The sequence below is a fragment of the Hyperoodon ampullatus genome (assembly GCF_949752795.1).
Source record: "Hyperoodon ampullatus genome assembly, chromosome: 2".
NCBI classification, from domain to species: domain Eukaryota; kingdom Metazoa; phylum Chordata; class Mammalia; order Artiodactyla; family Ziphiidae; genus Hyperoodon; species Hyperoodon ampullatus.
In genome coordinates this window covers 21,522,556-21,541,727 of record NC_136915.1, presented here as the reverse complement: position 1 = coordinate 21,541,727, position 19,172 = coordinate 21,522,556, and the positions used below count along the sequence as shown (strand labels likewise).

The following is a 19,172-nucleotide window of genomic DNA, read 5'->3' as shown; positions in this document are numbered from 1 at the left end:
CCCTCTTCCCTCCCACAACTACTGAATCTGTATGTGTATTTTTATCATGATCTCCAAAGGATTCTTAAGCACATTAAAGTTTAAGAAACACTGCTTTAGCTGACTTTGATGCAAGTGGTCCAGAACTAAACATTATTAAACTGGTTCCCCAAGAATGTCTGCATTAGTGCAACCTGTGAACAGAACCAGAAGATTTAGCTCCTTCTATGATAACCAATCTCACCCTAAGGCAATTCTAAGAGCACTGGCAAAAACGTTAAAACTCCCAAAATATCTGCATATATGGGATTCTTCACCTACTTTTTAGGTAGAGTGAGGAGAAACCAGGCTGAATGATGTACCACAGGTACATCTTGCCACAGTACAATCTCGTATGACTGCCCAGGCTGATTTTCCACCCAGGCCAGCTGGTAGCCCATCACAACCTGGGACAGTGAGGGATTATACGGCTTTCCCTGTCTGTGGTAGTTTTGTGCAGATGAAGCAGAAAGGAGGGGTTCCATTTCTAACAGACCAATCCTGCATAAGAAGTCAATGTAAGGGGTTTCACCCAATTGGCTCCTCCAGGTTCCAAGAATAGGGGCCAGAAACAGCTTAGGGTCTGTCAGGAGAGGACTGACTGCCAACTCCTTTGTGAATTAGAAAGCTATCAGCGGCCATGGCTCACCCTTTCTTCCTGTTTCTTCCCCTCCTCTGAATGCTTCTGCAATGACACTTTGAGTGACTCTCTGATGAGCTGGACTTCAACTTCCGAAGCAGAGAGTTTCTTTTCAAGCTCCATCTTTTCTTTGCTCAAGGCTTCTGTCTTCTGTGCAAACTGTGCACGTAAGAAAGTGTTCTCTCGCTGCAATTCCTGCAGAAAGATTCTCAATATATAACTGTTCCTTACCCTGACAGTCCCATACACGTTACTTATACCTAGTATACTTTGTGGTCAAATATCACCTTTCTCTAAGAATTTCTTTAAGCAGTGCTTCTCAAAGTGTGGTCCTAGGACTAACAGCTTCAGCATCACCTGGGAATTTGTTAGAAATGCAAATTCTTTAGCCCAACTCCCAGGCCCAGTGAATCAGAAACTCTGGGGATGGGTCTCAATAATCTGTGTTTTAACAAGCCCTCCAGGTGATTCAGATGCATACTCAAATTTCAGAACCACTGGCTTAAAGCAATACTTGATGAGTTGTAGTCTTACAAAGGAATACAGGACACTGTATCAGAAGACCTGGGCTCAAGGCCTGGTTCTCCTCCACTCATTCTCCATATGTCTTCAGGCAAATTCTTCCTCCTTCTTGGGCCTCAATTTTCTCATCAGTAAATTAGAGGACCGAACTAGATTTTATCTAACGGCCCTTCTCACACTAACATTCTGATTCTACAAGATGGAACACTATCTTAACAGGCCCACTAGGTGGCAAAGCCAGTACAGTACTATAATCTAACAGACATCACTCAAAAGCCCAAATTACAGAAGAAGCTTGGCCAACTTCTTTTAGAGCTACTGACCTAAGTGAGAGCATGGTTTCCTTCAGTTGCTCCTAGACATGGAAGAATAAAAGTGGGAATGGCTCCAAATCCTGCATTACCTCTGCTTCCCCCTCCATTTGGCCAGGGCTGGTATATTAAGACTTCTCAAAGCATCACTCAGTTCTAGGGTCTTACTATGTACCTTGCTCTGCCTTCCTTTTCTCCCAAGTATGTCCTGATACCAAGGCACCTGGACTTCTACTTGATCTACCCTCAAGCCTTTTCTGCCCCCACAAGGGCAGAACAGGAGATACTTTATAATTAAAATGTTTACTCTTTGAGGGCAGGGACACCTTATATCACTTGGTCCATTTTCTATCTCCTGGATGCCTAACAGTGCCAAGCACAGGGAAGATACTGGGTTATGACAAGAATGCCATCCTGGCTGCCAAGGCTTACCTGCAGCCTCAGCAAGCAGACATCCCCAAAGGGGGCAGGGAGGCCCAAAAGAGCATTGTGGACTTGTAGTTCGCTCTCTCGCACTTTCTGCTCCAGCTGAGAGATATGTTTCCTCTGCCTGCAAAAGCCAGAATAGAATGAGGTAAAGGGTCCTGACACAAATCCACTTGCAATATGAGCCCCCACTTTCCTTAGGTACAAGCCACATTTTTTAAGCAAAGACCTTGGATTCTGGTCAGTGCTGTTTCCTGGAGGAGGAAGAGCAAATGAGAAAACTGACAGGGGAATTGAAGAAAAATCAGCTGTGAAGAGCCAGCTGCCTCCTTTAGGCACTCCCCACAGCCCCTGCAGAGATATGCAACTGGCCTATCACATTACTCACATACTGGACTAGGCTGCTTACTGACCTAGCTCTATCATGAGGCAAGGCAGGGTCCTAAACAGAGGAGGATGTGCTGCCCTTGGGAAGACATCCTTAGTGGGGGCTGGGACAGCAGAGCCTAGCCCTATGACACCCCTTGCCCCCTTACTTGTCAATAAGAAGCTCCTTTTCCTTCAGAAGGTTTTCATTACTGTTCAAGATGCTGATCCACTGTGCTGGGTCTAATGTGGGCAATGAAGGAGAAAAAGCAGCAGGATGGTGGCAGTTGGCTCCATTCTGAAGCTGAAAGACAAGCAGGCCCAGAGCGGCTTAATCTTGACCTACAAGCACCTGAAAACACCTGACTACAGCTGGGTCTGCAGTCAAGGCTTACTTTGGCTCAGTCTGAGAAGGCCCACTGTTTATGAAATAATTTTAGCTCTGATGTATGACTGGAAAGAACCTGCTAGGGAGACTTCTGCCAACTGGACACTCCCTGCTCAGAAAGGCTCCAGTTTCTAAGAAAAGGTCAGTTGTCTTTCATTATCTGGCAACCGAAGCTAACCAGGAGCTAAGATGTCCTCACCAACCAGGAAAGGAGAATGTGTCCTGCTTCCTTTCTTCCCAGAAAGCAGCACAAGGACTTTTTTTTTTTTTTAACCCAAAAGTGTTATAGTGGAAAGAACCTGGGATTCAAAGATAGTTTTTGAACCCTAGAACTCTGCCACTCACCAGCTCTGTGACCCTGGACAGATTACTTATTCTAAGAACCCGGTAAATTTCTACCTTTACCTCATCAGAGTGCTATAAGGATTAAATAAGATTCTGTATGTTAAAGTACCTAGCCTAGTGACTGGTACATAAATACATACACACACAGTCAGTGTTGGTGTCCTAACTCTGGGTTTCCCTTTATAACCCTCTGCTTTGGAGAAACTATATGGTGTTTAATTAGACCACCAACAGATTTGATGACATTCACAAGACTTCATTTCCTATCTACAAACATCTTTCCTCCTTTTTATAAATGCTTTCTTTGGAGTCAAAACTTATAGGACAAAACCTATACAGTTCTAAGATCAGCACAGAAACTGCAAAATCCAAGGAAAGAGGGGTCTCTACCTGCATTTGTCCCATCTGTAAACGGATCAAATCCAGATGCTGCTGACAACTGCTGAGCTCAGAAGATCGCTCGCGGGGATGCCAAGGGTCAGGATTCAGTTTCCACACCTGAGAAGGTAGAGGCTTGGAGAGCCCAGGAGCAGGCTGGAGTCCCAAGGGAAGAACCCCGCTGCCACTAGGGTGTGGTCCATTCCGCTCACATACTGCCCCACTGCCTGGTGCCTTCTTGGTCTCAGGCAACACTTTGTATAACTCCTTGTTTGGGTCGGTTCTTGGGTTGTGGAAGGAGACTCGGTAGTGGGGATCTGAATAAAGCGTCTCCATCATTGCCGACTGATTGAGGGTAGACTCCATATTGGGAATATCAAACTTCCTCGCCTCTTCTTCTCTTTCATGGCCCACTGCTGGAAACCAGGACTGCTCAACTCCATTCTCTCCAGCACCACCACAAACATACGTGAAATCTCTAGATAGGCCTGGAGAACGTTTCATTGCACCGAGGTCTCCATTTCTTGTCATCCCCACACTTTCAGTCAACCCTGACAAAGGAAGTTTGGAAGAAGAGGGTCCGGCAGGAGAATTTGGCTTGGCAGGAGAGGTCCCCAAAGTAGAAGGCATCACATGGGCTGTTGGAATGGTTACGTGGCTTTTGATGGGCTGGAAAGAAGGACTGCTACTTGAGCTGCAAAAATCTGCAGAGAGAACAGTCTTCCATAAGTCAAAATTGAGGCAGCAAGCTTTCTTGACTTTGGCTGCTATGCCAGACATTCTCTGCCTGTCCTAAGACCACGCAGAAAAGGCACTGTCATCACAAGTATCAGGCAAAAAACACAGCAGCCTAAACAGGAGATGTGTGTTCTAGGATCTCAAATGCCATTCACAAGGCAAACCAACAAAAGGCAACACTGGCTTCACTTTTAACTTATACTCTGTCCTTTGTATTTGAATAAAAAATCCTGCCAGTCAACAAAGCTGAAAACGGAACTTAAAAAAAAAAATCACTTACTTAAGGGAAATGGATTAGATCCTACTCTTCTAAGAGCTGGGTAACTCTAAGCTATAATCCAATCTAATAAAAATCTCTTTTCCAAGGGCTGCCAGAATCCTCTGTGATCTCCAAAAGCTCCCCTGTGAAGGTGAGCAATGAATCTAAACTATCCAAAAAATAAGGCGAACTGGATAGTGCTGCTTTGTATCTAGGGCAGGGAGCACAGCATCTGAATCAGGATTCTGTTCTCTCTCCCACACACCAGACCTGACTGCCGGGATATGTGAAGTTATTCTTAGTAACTCTCAGGTTTCATTCTAGCACAGTGAGCACTCTCAAGTGGTAAACAGTGAAATCCTCTATTTTATATTTTGCCTTTTATTTACCCACTTGTTTGTATACAACTGTGATTTTTCACTTTCCTTCAGACTGGATTTATGTTTCCTTTAGCTCCTGCCTAGTCTTGGGAGACAACTCGCTGATTGGCCCTGCTGTAGAAGGTTCATATTTCTACATATTTCCAACTTTCAAGTGCTACTCTGAAGAGGACTACAAGGTCACAGAATTAACACGGGACAGTAGGCTGCAAGTGAAGAATACAGGAATATGAGGAAACACACCTGTTACCTTCAGCAGGCAGAAAACTGAGTGAGGGGGACAAGGAACATAAACGTCTTCCTTTTTCAACTACGTCTAGTATTCTTTTCCAAACTAAGCATATCTACCACGGAGAAGAGTAGACCTCAGATTTGTTTCTTTTCATTTTCCATCAACCAACACAGAACACACTCAGGTAATGAGGACAGATACTAACCTTTTCCAGAATTATATGAGTATAGGTCAGCTATCATCTTCTCATATGGGTTTATAAGCAGCTCTTTAAAAACACAGGCAAGCCAAATTATCCCTTATAATATATGCACAGTATCTAATTTCCTCTACTCAGATGATCGTGGGATATATAAAATGCCATACTAAAAACAAACAAGAAGCAAAACAAGCAGTAATTTTTGATGACATGCATCAGCTTCTCAGGACCAAGAAAGGACATTTCAGAGTCAAAGGACACAGTTTTTGATGTCCCAAAACTTAAATACAGAACTAGTCAACAGAGTTAAGGCAGACTGGTGGTGATGAAGACTTCTAAGACTAGTAAGCTCTCTACTTGAAATCTTCCATAATGGCACCATAATATCCACTCTCACCAAGGGTACCCACTCCCAAAATATAATTATGGAACAGAGGACAGTAAGACTGTGGTTATGAGGGCTGCTACTATGCTGAACTCAGCAACACCTCCTTCCATTCTCCATCCACAGCACCACTCTCTCTAAAGACTCACCAAATTCAGTTTTGAGCCCATAATGCCTAGCAGTAATGGCAAAACCAAAGCCAAGAAGAAAGGTACCAGCTGCCCAAGAGAATATGGTTTTTCTAATTTTCTGGTGAGTGTGGTCCACCTACGGATGATGAAGTGAGGTCTTTGTCAGCATTTGTCACTTATCTACTGGGTTTATCTATTTATATTAAGGAAACTGTGTAATCCTCAGAAAGTGCTATAAAATGTCAAGTTACATCACACTTTAAGTCTGGTTTGTGTTTTAGAGCATTCTGAAACGAAACAGCAACACATTTTCAGAAGGGCCACTATCTTCTACAATTTTCAAAGGCTTTCCAAATTTAGTGTATGGGATATGTGATTTTTATGAGAAGTTTACAATTCCCCAAATCACTGGGTTTTTGCCACTTCAAGGATATATTTCTAAATTTCTCCTTTCCTCAAACACGCTCCCTGCCCCTCAACCCCCATCCCCCCCAAAAGCAATTTGTTCTTTCTAGCAACCTCCCTTTCTTGGTAAGGGGTAGACTTAGCTATTGCTAAATTTTGATCACTTCTGCCTACATCACTTACTGGTTTATGAGGTATGGTAGTCTGAATTATGCCAGTGACAATTTCAGTCTTTATCAAAAAACTGAAAGCCTTCTGAGCTCTCCAGTACCCACCTCTATCCTGTCCCTTGAGAATCTTCAAGGTAAAACACCTTAGAGAAGGGTAGAAGCAAAAGCCTAAATGGGGAATTCCCTGGTGGTCCAGTGGCTAGGACTTTGCACTTTCACTACTGTGGACTAGGTTCAATCCCTGGTCAGGGAACTAAGATCCCACAAGCTGCACAGTGCAGCCAGAAAAAAAAAGGGCCTAAATGTCCATTGACAAATGAATTGATAAAGAAGATGTGGTACATATACACAATGGAATATTACTCACCCATAAAAAGAATGCAATAATGCCATTTGCAGCAACATGGATGGACCTAGAGATTATAATACTAAGCGAAGTAAGTCAGACAGAGAAAGACAAATATCACGTAATATCACTTATATGTGGAATCTAAAAAAATGTCACAAGTGAACTTATTTACGAAACAGAAAACAGACTCACAGACTTAGAAAACAAACTTATGGTTACCAAAGGGGAAAGGTGTGACGGGGGAGGGATAAATTAGGAGTTTGGTATTAACATATACACACTACTATATATAAAATAGATAATTAATGGGCTTCCCTGGTGGTGCAGTGGTTGAGAGTCCACCTGCCGATGCAGGGGACGCGGGTTCGTGCCCGGGCCTGGGAGGATCCCACATGCCGCGGAGCGGCTGGGCCCATGAGCCATGGCCGCTGAGCCTGCGCGTCCGGAGCCTGTGCTCCGCAGAGGGAGAGGCTACGGCAGTGAGAGGCCCGCGTACCGCCAAAAAAAAAAAAAAAAAAAGTACTATGGAATTAATATATATATTTCCCCAAAGGAATAAAAAGCACACAGTCACACACAATCTGTGTAACAATTTGACTGAATGAGATATAGCCAGTCAATTCAACAGGGGGAAAAAATCTAGACCATTGTTTGATTTTTATAAGTCCTATTATTTAGTCAGAATGAAAAAGGTCCCATGACTGCACATGTAGACAAAACCTTAACAAGTCACAACTACATTGACAGTAACACTTCTGATTACACAAGTGATGGAAAGAACACTACAGGTGGGAGATCTGAATCTGATAACTAGTTGTGTGACCAGGCAAGTCACTTAACCCCTCAGGGAATTTTTGCTACTCACCTGCAAAAAAACTGGATTAAGTGATTTTTAAAGTTCTGCCTACCTTAAAATCTATGATTCCATTAACTCAATATTTATTGACATTGGGCCCATATACACACAGCTGTCAAACTATTAAAATTAAATCCCATGGACTTCCTTGGTGGTCCAGTGGTTAAGACTCCCCACTTCCACGGCAGGGGGCGTGGGTTCCATTCCTGGTCGGGGAACTAAGATCCCGCATGCCACATGGTGTGGCCAAAAAAAAAAAAAAAATTAAATGCCAGGTGTCCAGGAGTCAGTACTAGTAGTAGATGTAGTGGATGTGTTTTTCTCCTTTTCATTCTTCTTTTATTTTTTCCAAACATTTCTCTTTTTTTTAAATGCTTTACTGAGATATAGTTCACATACTGTACAACTTTCACCCACTTGAAACATACAATTCAATGGTTTTTAGTACATTCACAGAATTATGTACCCATCACTACTATCAATTTTAGAACATTTTCATCACCCCCCAAAGAAATCTTTTTACCCTTTAGCAGTCATGCTACATTTACTCTAACTTCCCTAGCCTTAGGCAACCACTAAATCTACTTTCTATCTCCCTACAGATTGGCCTATTATGGATATTTCACACAATATGTGGTCTTTCGTGCCTGGCTTTTTTACTTAGCATAGATGTTTTTAAAGTTAATCCAGTTTGTGGGGGTATTGGTACTTCATTTCTTTTTATGGCTGAATAATATTCTATCATATGGATATACCACATTTTACTCATCTGTTTGTCAATTGATAGACATGGGGTTGTCTCCAGCTTTTGGCTATGAAGAATAACGCTGCTATGAACATCTGTGTACAAGTTTTTGTGTGGATGTATGCTTTCATCAATTCTCTTGCGTATATATACCTAGATTTGCTGAGTCATAAGGCAACTCCATGTTTAACCTTTTAAGGAACTGCCAAACTGCTTTCCAAAGCAGCTACAACATTTTACATCCTCACAAGCAATGTACAAAGGTTCCAGTTTCTCTACATTCTCACCAACGATTGTTATTATCTTTTCGATTATAGCCATCCTAGTGGGTGTGACATCTTATCAGATGCACCAAGTACCAAGGTAATTAGTTCTGTGACTTTAATCAATTCATTTAATCATTTTGAAATTCAGCTCTCTCATTTGTAGATTGGAAATAAAATATTTCATAGTTCTTAAATGTATTAATGAAAAAATGTAGAAAAAATTTAGCACAGTATGCATCATAAAGTATTTGATAAACAGTAATTAATTATCATTAGGTTTTCTGCCCTCCTAGGAACCCACCATCTAAATGAAAAAACAAAATACTCTTGTAAAGTACAGCCTGACAGTTAATACTTAAGTGCAAAAACAAGTGGCAGAAAAAAATAAAGATATAAAATTGCAAAAAGGAAGATCAGTAATGGGAGGAAGAAATTGGAAAAGTTTTTTCAGATGCGTCATTAAATCATAAGATAAGCATAGCTGGGAGGGGCAAGAGGAGATGAGAACAGCACAAAGGGGCCCAGATTAAAGAAGGAAAGAGCTCAAGTAACAAAACAAAACAAAAGGTTCTGCTCGTAGCATAGTTAAGACAACATACCTGGTGAGAGTAAGAAATATGTTTGAATGGGATAGGGCCATATCACAGAATAGGGGACTCTGACCTTTATCCTCCAAGTGATAGAAACAACTGAGGATTTGCAGGAAAGGGAAACTATGAAATCAGGCTTTTAGAAAGATTAATCTGGTAGGAGAGGGAAAGACCTGATGCCAAGAAACCTATTAGAAAGTTGTTTCAGACAGGACAAACAGTAGAAGTTGAGAGGAAGGGACCGGCTGTGAGGAGCATAGGATAAGAAGAATCAAGAAGACTCCTTGACTGAATGGACTGACTTATGAATACTCTGGAAATGACAATATACGTGGAATACAATTTGAAATTGACAACACATTTTGGTAATCAAATCATTAATCCAAACTTACCCTCTGCAATGTCTGAGCATGATGTGCCAATGGCTGTGTCCCCACTGTCGGCTATACTTGAACAGCGGCTGAAGCGGCTCCGAAAGCCCTCCGAGATAACTGGGGTCTGCCATTCAGTCCCCAGGGAACCGCCCCTCTGAATCACATTGGAACCTGAAACAAGTGGCATTTCCCACCTTTAGTGTGAACCTGCTCATGTAACCCCACAAGACTTTTTAAAAAACCACTTAAACCTATCAGAGAATAGTGGCACCCCACACCTTTCTTTCTCCTGTGCCTATTTCAGCTACTCTGAATTAGTTAATTTTAGGGAGGTTTTTTAAAAAGTAAATTTATTTATTTTATTTATGGCTGCATTGGGTCTTCGTTGCTGCGCACAGGCTTTTCTCTAGTTGCGGCGAGCGGGGGCTACTCTTCACTGCAGTGCGTGGGCTTCTCACTGTAGTGGCTTCTCTTGTTGCAGAGCATGGGCTCTAGGTGTACGGGCTTCCGTAGTTGTGGCAGGCAGGCTCAGTAGTTGTGGCTTGCGGCCTCTAGAGCACAGGCTCAGTAGTTGTGGCGCATGGCCTTAATTGCTCTGCGGCATGTGGGATCTTCCCGGACCAAGGCTCGAACCCGTGTCCCCTGCACTGGCAGGCAGATTCTTAACTACTGCGCCACCAGGGAAGCCCAGTTAATTTTAAATGGAAATAGCATAAGAGGTGAGAATGTTCAAAGACAGAAATAAAAACTACCAAGAATCCAGGAGTACTGGGACAGTAATAGTTAATAGCAGCTCCATTCTTTGCAATCTAGAAGCCACAGCACTTTACAAACATGATCTCATCTACCTATTCACTGAAAAGTATTATAACCCCTATTTTGCAGAGGATAGAGCTGAGATTTGAACCCAGGTTGCTCTGATTCCAATACCCACATTCTTTCCTACAGGGTTTCTCAACAGGTGCTTTTGGCATTCTGGGCCTGACAATTCCTCAATGTATGGTCTACATATTACAGGATGGTTAAGCATTCCTAGTCCCTCCCCGTCCACTAAATGCCAGCAGCAGCTCTCACTCCATCCCACCATCACTATAAAACCTGAAAACATCCCATATGTTTCCAAATGCTCTGCAGGGTAACAGGCAATCCAGTCCTCTGCTGAAAACCACCGCTTGACTCCATCAGGGTACCCTTGTGGTTAGGGTAAATCAAGATGAGTCTTATAAGTTAATCTGAAGAGTGTGTGGGGCGGGGGCAATGCAAAGAAACTACTAAAGTTTCTGAGCAGGTAAGATGAAACAAGATTGATGAGATTTATTTGACTTTATCAGCTTGCTATTTGAGGGCTGGTAGATACGAAGTGTTCAATAAATACTTGATTTACTAATATACTAGCAAAGAATTAAATTCAAATTATTTTTTAAAAACCACTGTAATTTTTCTAAACTTTATCTGATGATCCATGTAAACAAACAAACAGGTAATGGTAGCTACTTACCCATTTAAAGCATCAGAGTTTGACCTGAAATCAGAAAATGTGGTTCTACAGACTCCATGATTTAGTGGGAAGCCAATGATATTTGAATTTAGTGCTTCTCTCATTTTTGAACCTACTTTCTTCTACATTTGCTCCTTTTTTTTAGCTACCCTTACTTCTGCTTTCTACTGAAGACAACCTCACTTTCCCCAAGAACTCCTTTTATTCTTTGGGTCTCAGTGGACTGCCTGATTTGAAAGAATCTATATACACACAGTAATCTGTAACAATTTCTTTTTTTATAAAATTTTTTGGCTGTGCCGCGTGACATGCGGGATCACAGTTTCCCCACCAGGGATCGAACCCGCATCCCCTGCATTGGAAGCCCAGCCTTAACCGGTGGACTGCCATGGAAGTCCCTGTAACAATCTTTAACAGAAAACACAGCCAAAAATCAGAGCATCTGATCAGCATAAGATTAGCCAGTGTTACTATACTAAATTAACACAATTCTAGCCAGAAGCAAAGAAATTTGACCTCCTGGTGAGTCTATATGGCATTATCTCTCTAGTCAGTGTACAATTTGTCAGGTCTTTTGAAATAGTGAAAATCAATTGAGGGTCTCTATTACCATGTTCCTGGCCTCCTACTGGAAATCACTCCCTGTTACTACTACTAATCTTCTTTACCACTACCACTTTTCTGTTCACCCACTCCATACATCAATTCTAAAAGTAATTATTTGCGGGGCTTCCCTGGTGGCGCAGTGGTTAAGAATCCGCCTGCCAATGCAGGAGACACGGGTTCAAGCCCTGGTCCGGTCCGGGAAGATCCCACATGCCACGGAGCAACTAAGCCCGTGTGCGCCACAACTACTGAGCCTGAGCTCTAGAGCCCGCGAGCCACAGCTACTGAAAACCGTGCGCCTAGAGCCCATGCTCCACAACGAGAAGCCTCGCAATGAGAAGCCCGCGCACCACAACGAAGAGCAGCCCCCGCTCACCGCAACTAGAGGAAGCCGCGCACAGCAACAAAGACCCAACGCAGCCATAAATAAATAAATAAATAAATTTTTAAAAATAAAAATTAAAAAAGTGATATTTGCTAAAATAAAAATATGCTTTGATGTAGTTATAGAGACTATGATTATTTCAAAATTCAAGTCTGAAAGCTGGTATCATGTCATATCAGCAGCATCCTTATCAAATATTAAGACCATTATCAATCAAATGAGAGACTACTGGGCTTCCCTGGTGGCACAGTGGTTGAGAGTCCGCCTGCCGATGCAGGGGACACGGGTTCGTGCCCCGGTCCGGGAAGATCCCACATGCCGCGGAGCAGCTGGGCCCGTGAGCCATGGCTGCTGAGCCTGCGCGTCCGGAGCCTGTGCTCCGCAACGGGAGGGGCTGCAACAGTGAGAGGCCTGCGTACTGGAAAAAAAAAAAAAAGTAGGAAATGAGAGACTACTGAAAACAAAGCCATCAGAAAAGCAGTGAGCTTTGTTAGGAATTGCTACATTCCAAGAATGTGCACTATACACATAAGTGTCATATGAAATTGTATAATTCAATCCTAAGACAGCGTGTGGCACATAGCAATGTTCAATAAATATTTGCTGAATGAACCTTGAATTGATTCAACAAATGCTTTTAGAAGTGCTTATTATATGCAAGGCAGTATGCCTAGGAGAACATATCTACCAAATGTCTGCTATAAGGCACTGTGGGATTTTTCAAGTTAAAGAAAACATACCATTAGTTCCATCAAATGTACTCCTTTCTTTTATTTATTTATTTATTTATTTATTTATTTATTTTTTGCGGTACACGGGCCTCTCACTGCTGTGGCCTCTCCCGTTGCAGAGAACAGGCTCCGGACGCGCAGGCTCAGCAGCCATGGCTCACGGGCCCAGCCGCTCCGCGGCATGTGGGATCCTCCTAGACCGGGGCACGAACCCGTGTCCCCTGCATCGGCAGGCGGACTCTCAACCACTGCGCCACCAGGGAAGCCCTGTACTCCTTTCTTTATAAATCCCCCCAAATTCAAAAGTTATTTTTCTAAAATGCTACTTCCTATTTGAATATACCATATCTACTTAATATTGTCTATTGAGCATGTGTATATATTTACATGTTTTAATATATTTATTAAATACATACACAAACTTTTAACATATCAACTTAGGGTATCTACTGAGCTTTCAAAACCCTGTAAATCCATTCTAGAGATAAATTCCTGAGTCTCTAGTGACAACACAAGTGAGACTGTTGGCATCCAAGAAGAATTCCAATCTTTGTGGGCTAACAGATGACTGACCCACCCACAGGACTACAAAGACAACATAGAACACAGTAATTTATGCTGTGTTTTTCTGATTTCAAATGGAACTATCTTCCAAAGTCATTTTGTTCCAATCCTTTATGTGTCCTCCTCTCCCAGTCAATCACGTGGTCTTGGTGGAAGCTACGTAGGACCAGAGATAAACAGTTGTTCTCTCAGAGAGACCTATTTTTCTATTCAATGTAGCCCCATGTCATTTTTGTTCTTTAAGCGCCAGCCTTTCAGTGAATGCTTGTTTGTTCAGTATTTCCTTTTAAGGAAATTTCTGTTATAAAATAATAGAGCAAAGGTCAGAATTTAACCCAGAAAACTTTGACTACTCACCTGGTGATGTGGCATGAGAGAACCGCTCATTTGGGTATTTCTCCTGCATGGCCATCAACAGTTATTTGAGCCAGCTGTAGAATGAAGGAACCAGTCAGATCTCTCCACTATCTTTTAACTTCCTGTAACTTGTTCTCACTCAGCTGAAACTGTCAAAAACACACAGAGTATTCAAGTATTCTTCCACATGTTTTACTCCTGAGGATGTTTTTTTAAGGCAAAGCAACTCCCAATATAACACTCTACTTCTCCTGAAGCAAGAAGAAAAAACCTAGAACCAAATAGATTCCCAATACTGATCCTATTAGGTAGAGCCCCTCCAATCGTTGCAAAAATTTAAAATGTTACTTTTAATTAACAAACATTGCCATGGATCTTCTTACTCATGGGAACAGGATGGAAGAGTGAGGTGGAAAAAAAACTAAATAACCAAACCAACAGTGAAGTATTATAACTTCAGTTATGATTAAAATAAAATGAATTCCCCGATTCCTTCCAGTATTGAAAGTTAGTCATATCATGTACAAAGATAGATTTTCTGGTCATAAGCAGAACCTCAATACTCAGCTGGGAACATGAGGTTTTCTTCCCATTACCCCATTCCTTAAAACATTTATATTTATTCTAATGGTAGGTTCTGAGAATTCAGCATAAGTCTGATTACTATCTATGTAAACAAAAGCTTTAATTAACTGTAACTAATAATAGCAAATAATAATAATACCTTGTAAATGCACAGTAACTGAGAGGCAGTACAGAGTAAGAGAAGTGGTTCAGAGTATTGATTTTATTGATTGATTGATTGATTGATTGGCTGCTTTGGGTCTTCATTGCTGTGCGCGGGCTTTCTCTAGTTGCGGCGACCGGGGGCTACTCTTTGTTGCAGTGTGCAGTCTTCTCATTGTGGTGGCTTCTCTTTGTTGTGGAGCACAGGCTGTAGGCATGCAGGCTGCAGTAGTTGTGGCATGCGGGCTCAGTAGTTGTGGCTCGCGGGCTATAGAGCACAGGCTCAGTAGTTGTGGCGCACGGGCTTAGTTCCTCTGCAGCCAGAGTACTGACTCTTGATCAGACAGTTTGGGTTTGAAGCCTGACACTAGCAATGTATTAGCTGTGTAACCTTGGGCAAATTTCTTAGTATCTTTGTGCCTCAGTTCCTTCATATAAAAATGAGGATAAAGCCAGGACCTAATTCATTCTAACTTCTTTATAATTAACTTACAATGGTGCCTGACACATATTAAGTGCTTAATTAATGTTTTTGTTATACTTGGCATATTAACAGTTTATGTTAATAAAAAGTGACACAGTACAGTCCTCAGATGATAAAGTACAAATTTAGAAACTCGGAATTTATAAGAGCCCCAAAAGAGTTCGGGACAAACCCTGTCAACAGAACACAGTTCTGAGAGGTGAAATTTAACTTTGGAGTGGGGGGGCGAAAAAAAAAGCTTTATGGTACTATTTCTCTGATGTGCTTTACTGACCTCTATAGTCTCCTCTTAGTAACAACAACACAAATCCTCACTAATTCACTGTATCTACAACAGAAATTGTACCATTCCCTGAAATCCCAGGTCTCTACATACTGGGTAAGAGAAACTTTGTTCAGTTAAAAAAAGATTCCAGGGGCTTCCCTGGTGGCGCAGTGGTTGAGAGTCTGCCTGCCGATGCAGGGGACACGGGTTTGTGCCCTGGTCCGGGAAGATCCCACACGCTGCGGAGCGGCTGGGCCCGTGAGCCATGGCTGCTGAGCCTGCGCGTCCGGAGCCTGTGCTCTGCAACGGGAGAGGCCACAACAGTGAGAGGCCCGCGTACCGCAAAAAGATTCCATTTATGAAAAAAAAAAAAAAAAAAAAAAAACAAAAAAAAAAGATTCCATTTATGGCTAGTATTATTCAGCGTTTTATTCGTGACACAGAAGGGTGCCCTACCTGCTATTCATACCGAATCGTCAATATCAAAACGCTTTTTTTAATCCCTTTCTTTTTTTTCTAAAGGGTTTTTTCCTCCAGATGTGATTAAATTAAGGATTTTTAATTTTATTTTGGTCTGGCTGCACCGCGCAGCATGTGGGATCTTAGTTCCCCCACCAGGGATCAAGCCCATGCCCCCTGCATCGGAAGCGCGGAGTCTTAACCACTGGACTGCCAGGGAAGTCCCCCTTTCTTTAAAATATAACAAAATGGTAGGCCCACTGGATTCTGACACCTTTCCAAATTCAGAGGGGTTGAAAATGGGATGACAAACGAACTCTCAGTTAAAGATGGAGTTATCCTATGACTCTAGTTCCACTCCTGGTTATATATTCAAGAGAAATAAAAACATATGTCAATACAAAATCTTATACATGAATCTTCATAGCAGCATTATTTATAATAGCCAAAAAATAGAAAGAACTCAAATGTCCATTAGCTGATGGATAAATAAAATGTGGTACATCCACACAATGGAATATTATTAGGCAACAAAAAGGAATGAAGCACTGATACCTGCTACTGAAAACATTACAGTAAGTGAAGGAGGACAAACACCAAAGGCTACATGTTGTATAATTCCATTTATATGAAATGTCCAGAATTGGCATATCCATAGTGACGGCAGATTAATGGTTGTCAGGGACTAAGAGGGCAGGGAGAGGGGGAAATGGGGAGCAATTGCTAATGGTATAGGGTTTCTTACTAGGGTGATTAAAATGTTCTGAGATTAGATAGTGATGATGGCTTGTGAATATACTAAAACCTCTGAATTGGACATACATAAAATTGAATTTTATGGTATGTGAATTATACCTTAATTTAAAAAAAAAACTCCAAGGCATAAAACAGTACAGAATAAATAATTTTAAACTTCTTCCTACTTAAGTTCAGAAGTAGATGGCCTACTGGTGGAAATTTTTAGGACCATTTGAAGGAGACAGACTTCTTGAGATAAAAGTGAGAGAAATGAATGTATAAGAAGTAACACAGGGACTTCCCTGGAGGTCCAGTGGTTAACAATCCGCCTTCCAATGCAGGGGATGCAGGTTTGATCCCTGGTGGGGTAACTAAGATCCCGCATGCCGCGGGGCAACTAAGCCCACATGCCACAACTAGAGATCCCAAGTCACAACGAAATACCCCACAGGCCACAACAAAGATCCCGCATGCTGCAACTAATACCCGATGCAGCCACATAAATAAATTAAAAATAAATAAACAGCAGTAACACAAATAACCAATTATACAGCCAAGAAAGGTAAGAAAGAATGGAGGCAGACAGAACATTGATAGTTTCCATTTTCATGTATTAAGTCCAAGCATACATCTTTTTATTGAACTTCACTTTACTGAGCTTCACAGATTGCATTTTTTACAAACTGAAGATTTGCAGCAACCCTGTGTTAAGCAAGTCTAGTCAGCATTCTGTCTGTGACAAAAAGAAATAAAGGGGGCTTCCCTGGTGGCGCAGTGGTTGAGAGTCCACCTGCCGATGCAGGGGACACGGGTTCGTTCCCCGGTCTGGGAAGATCCCACATGCCGCGGAACGGCTGGGCCCGTGAGCCATGGACGCTGAGCCTGCGCGTCCGGAGCCTGTGCTCCGCAACGGGAGAGGCCACAGCAGTGAGAGGCCCGCGTACCGCAAAAAAAAAAAAAAAAAGCCCTAAAGCAGTTAGGAGCAGGGGCAGCTCATGTAATTTCTTCACTCTGCCCCTGGTCACCACCCAGGCTCTATTTCCCAAGTTGCTACCCGAGAATTAGATTTTGGCTGTTATAAGTAGTTCTCCCCTTGAAGAATTATAATCTTAGTGTGGAACACACTTGGCAGCTGTTGACAGAACCACATCAAGACAGGAGAGGATTTGAAGGGAAACACAGGCAGCTGACACTGACACACTAAGAACCTCACACCATCACACTATTTTCATCGCCTTGATCATTCATTAAACCAAACCTAAAGAAAGAGAAGCCAAATCCTTGCCAAGATGCTGCCTTTACAAAGAACAAGTCCTGAACACCACCACATAATAAAACAGACAAGGCCTAAGGGCAAGCAATGAAGCATGGTTCTCTTAATCGTCCTTGTATCACTACTCCTCCCTTCCTAGCACACCGTACTCAATTCATCAATCAAAACAGCCAGCCTGTTTGCCTGGCTCTGTGCCATATCGTGGAAGTAGACTGGTGTAAAAGACAAACAGGGCTGCGATCCTCCCGGTTCAATGTGATGAATGAAGTAAGTTCTGAACACCTTCTATTGCATAAACAAGCTCTAAACGCACTTTCTGTTCATCCAGAGAACCAGCTCCTCCCTGTCTATAGCAGGGTGCCTCATGCTCGGTACTAACGACATTGGAGGTCGGGTAAGTCTTTGATGTGCGGTTGTCCTGCACACTGCAGGCTGTTTAGCAGCACCCCTGACTTCTACCCATCAGATGCCAGGAGCAATCCCCGAGTTGTGAGAACCGAAAATGTCTCCAGACACTGTCAAATATCCCGTGGGGGGCAAAATCGCGCCGGCTGAGAAACTCCAGCCTAGCGCCTTCACAAGGGCTCTCGGTCCCCCGACCTTCCTCCTCTATCTTTCTCCAAATCTCGGCTCAAACTTCACTTCCTCGGGGAGGGCTCCCCGCCCCCTCAGACTCCGTCGGCGCCTTGGGTTCCGCGCTCCCGTACTTCTCCACCCTGCACTACTGAGTGCTGGCCGAGCAACCACCCGCGGGATGTCTACTCCTCTCCCGGGGCTGCGAGCTCCTGGAGGGCAAGAACTTCCCTCCCGCCGTGCCCTGGCGACCGGCACTGGGCCCGTCCATCGCAAAGGTCCCACAACAGCTGCGGAGTGAGTGACGGGGAGAGAGCGAGGCGATGAGGGCGGGAGGCCACTGAGACCCAAGGAGGCGAGCGGGGGACATTATTTCAGAAAGCCGGGGCGTCAGAGACCCAAGGCGAACGGCTCAGTCGCTCTGCGCATGCTCTTCGCTCTCCCGCGGCCCTCCCCACCACGGAGGACGGTCGAGAGTGTCTGAGGCTCCGCCAAGGCTCTCTAGGCAGGGGACAGGGTCTGTCAGTCCGACGGGGGCCCCCGAAGGGAGGAAGACTTACGTGAGCTTGAAAGCGGGCAGCGAAATCCCTCACTCAGGGACACCAACCACTGCGACCACGTCGGCTGCGGGCGGCGGTTCAGCGCCTCAGCTCGCCTAACGGCCGTTACACACCCGCCAGGCCGCGCGCCTCAGAGCGCGCACCGCCCCGGCCCCGCCCCTTTCTGCCCTCGTACGACCAATCAGAAGTCGGGCCGCGCGGGTGTCCCGCCCCTGCACGCCGCCCTCGGCGCAGAGAACCGACGGATCTCTCTGCGCATGAGCCCGCCGGCGCTCTCTGCCGTTGCCTCTACCCCTTGGCGGGTCTCGCCTCTGGGCGGAGCCCTGTTCACCCCGGCCTGAAGTGGCCTCCTTGGCCTGTGAAGATCGAGAAGCTGGCAGCCAGCGCAGCTCATTCCGGGATCCCACCTAACCTGCCCACCCTCCTCCCATTCCTCACCATCTATCAGTACTCCCACCTGAAGCAGAGGGTGACGTTGTG

The 19,172-nt window shown here is 43.7% G+C and overlaps 1 protein-coding gene across 2 annotated transcripts in view; it reads right to left on the bottom strand.

Annotated features, from left to right (window-relative positions):
• Positions 1 to 18,716, bottom strand: part of CEP85 (centrosomal protein 85) — a gene marked incomplete at both ends in the record, with an annotated part of 29,948 nt that extends 11,232 nt beyond the window's left edge. Inside the window, 7 exons of one of the 2 annotated variants that reach the window (XM_079697831.1) lie at positions 668 to 853; positions 1,924 to 2,041; positions 2,454 to 2,587; positions 3,407 to 4,098; positions 9,492 to 9,644; positions 13,615 to 13,688; positions 18,693 to 18,716. In XM_079697831.1, the coding sequence (XP_079553957.1) occupies positions 668 to 853; positions 1,924 to 2,041; positions 2,454 to 2,587; positions 3,407 to 4,098; positions 9,492 to 9,644; positions 13,615 to 13,669 (1,338 nt within the window). Of the gene's footprint in view, positions 1 to 667; positions 854 to 1,923; positions 2,042 to 2,453; positions 2,588 to 3,406; positions 4,099 to 9,491; positions 9,645 to 13,614; positions 13,689 to 18,692 lie in introns of those variants that run through there. The other variant, XM_079697830.1, reaches the window with a different exon arrangement.
• Between the last annotated feature and the right edge of the window lie 456 nt (positions 18,717 to 19,172).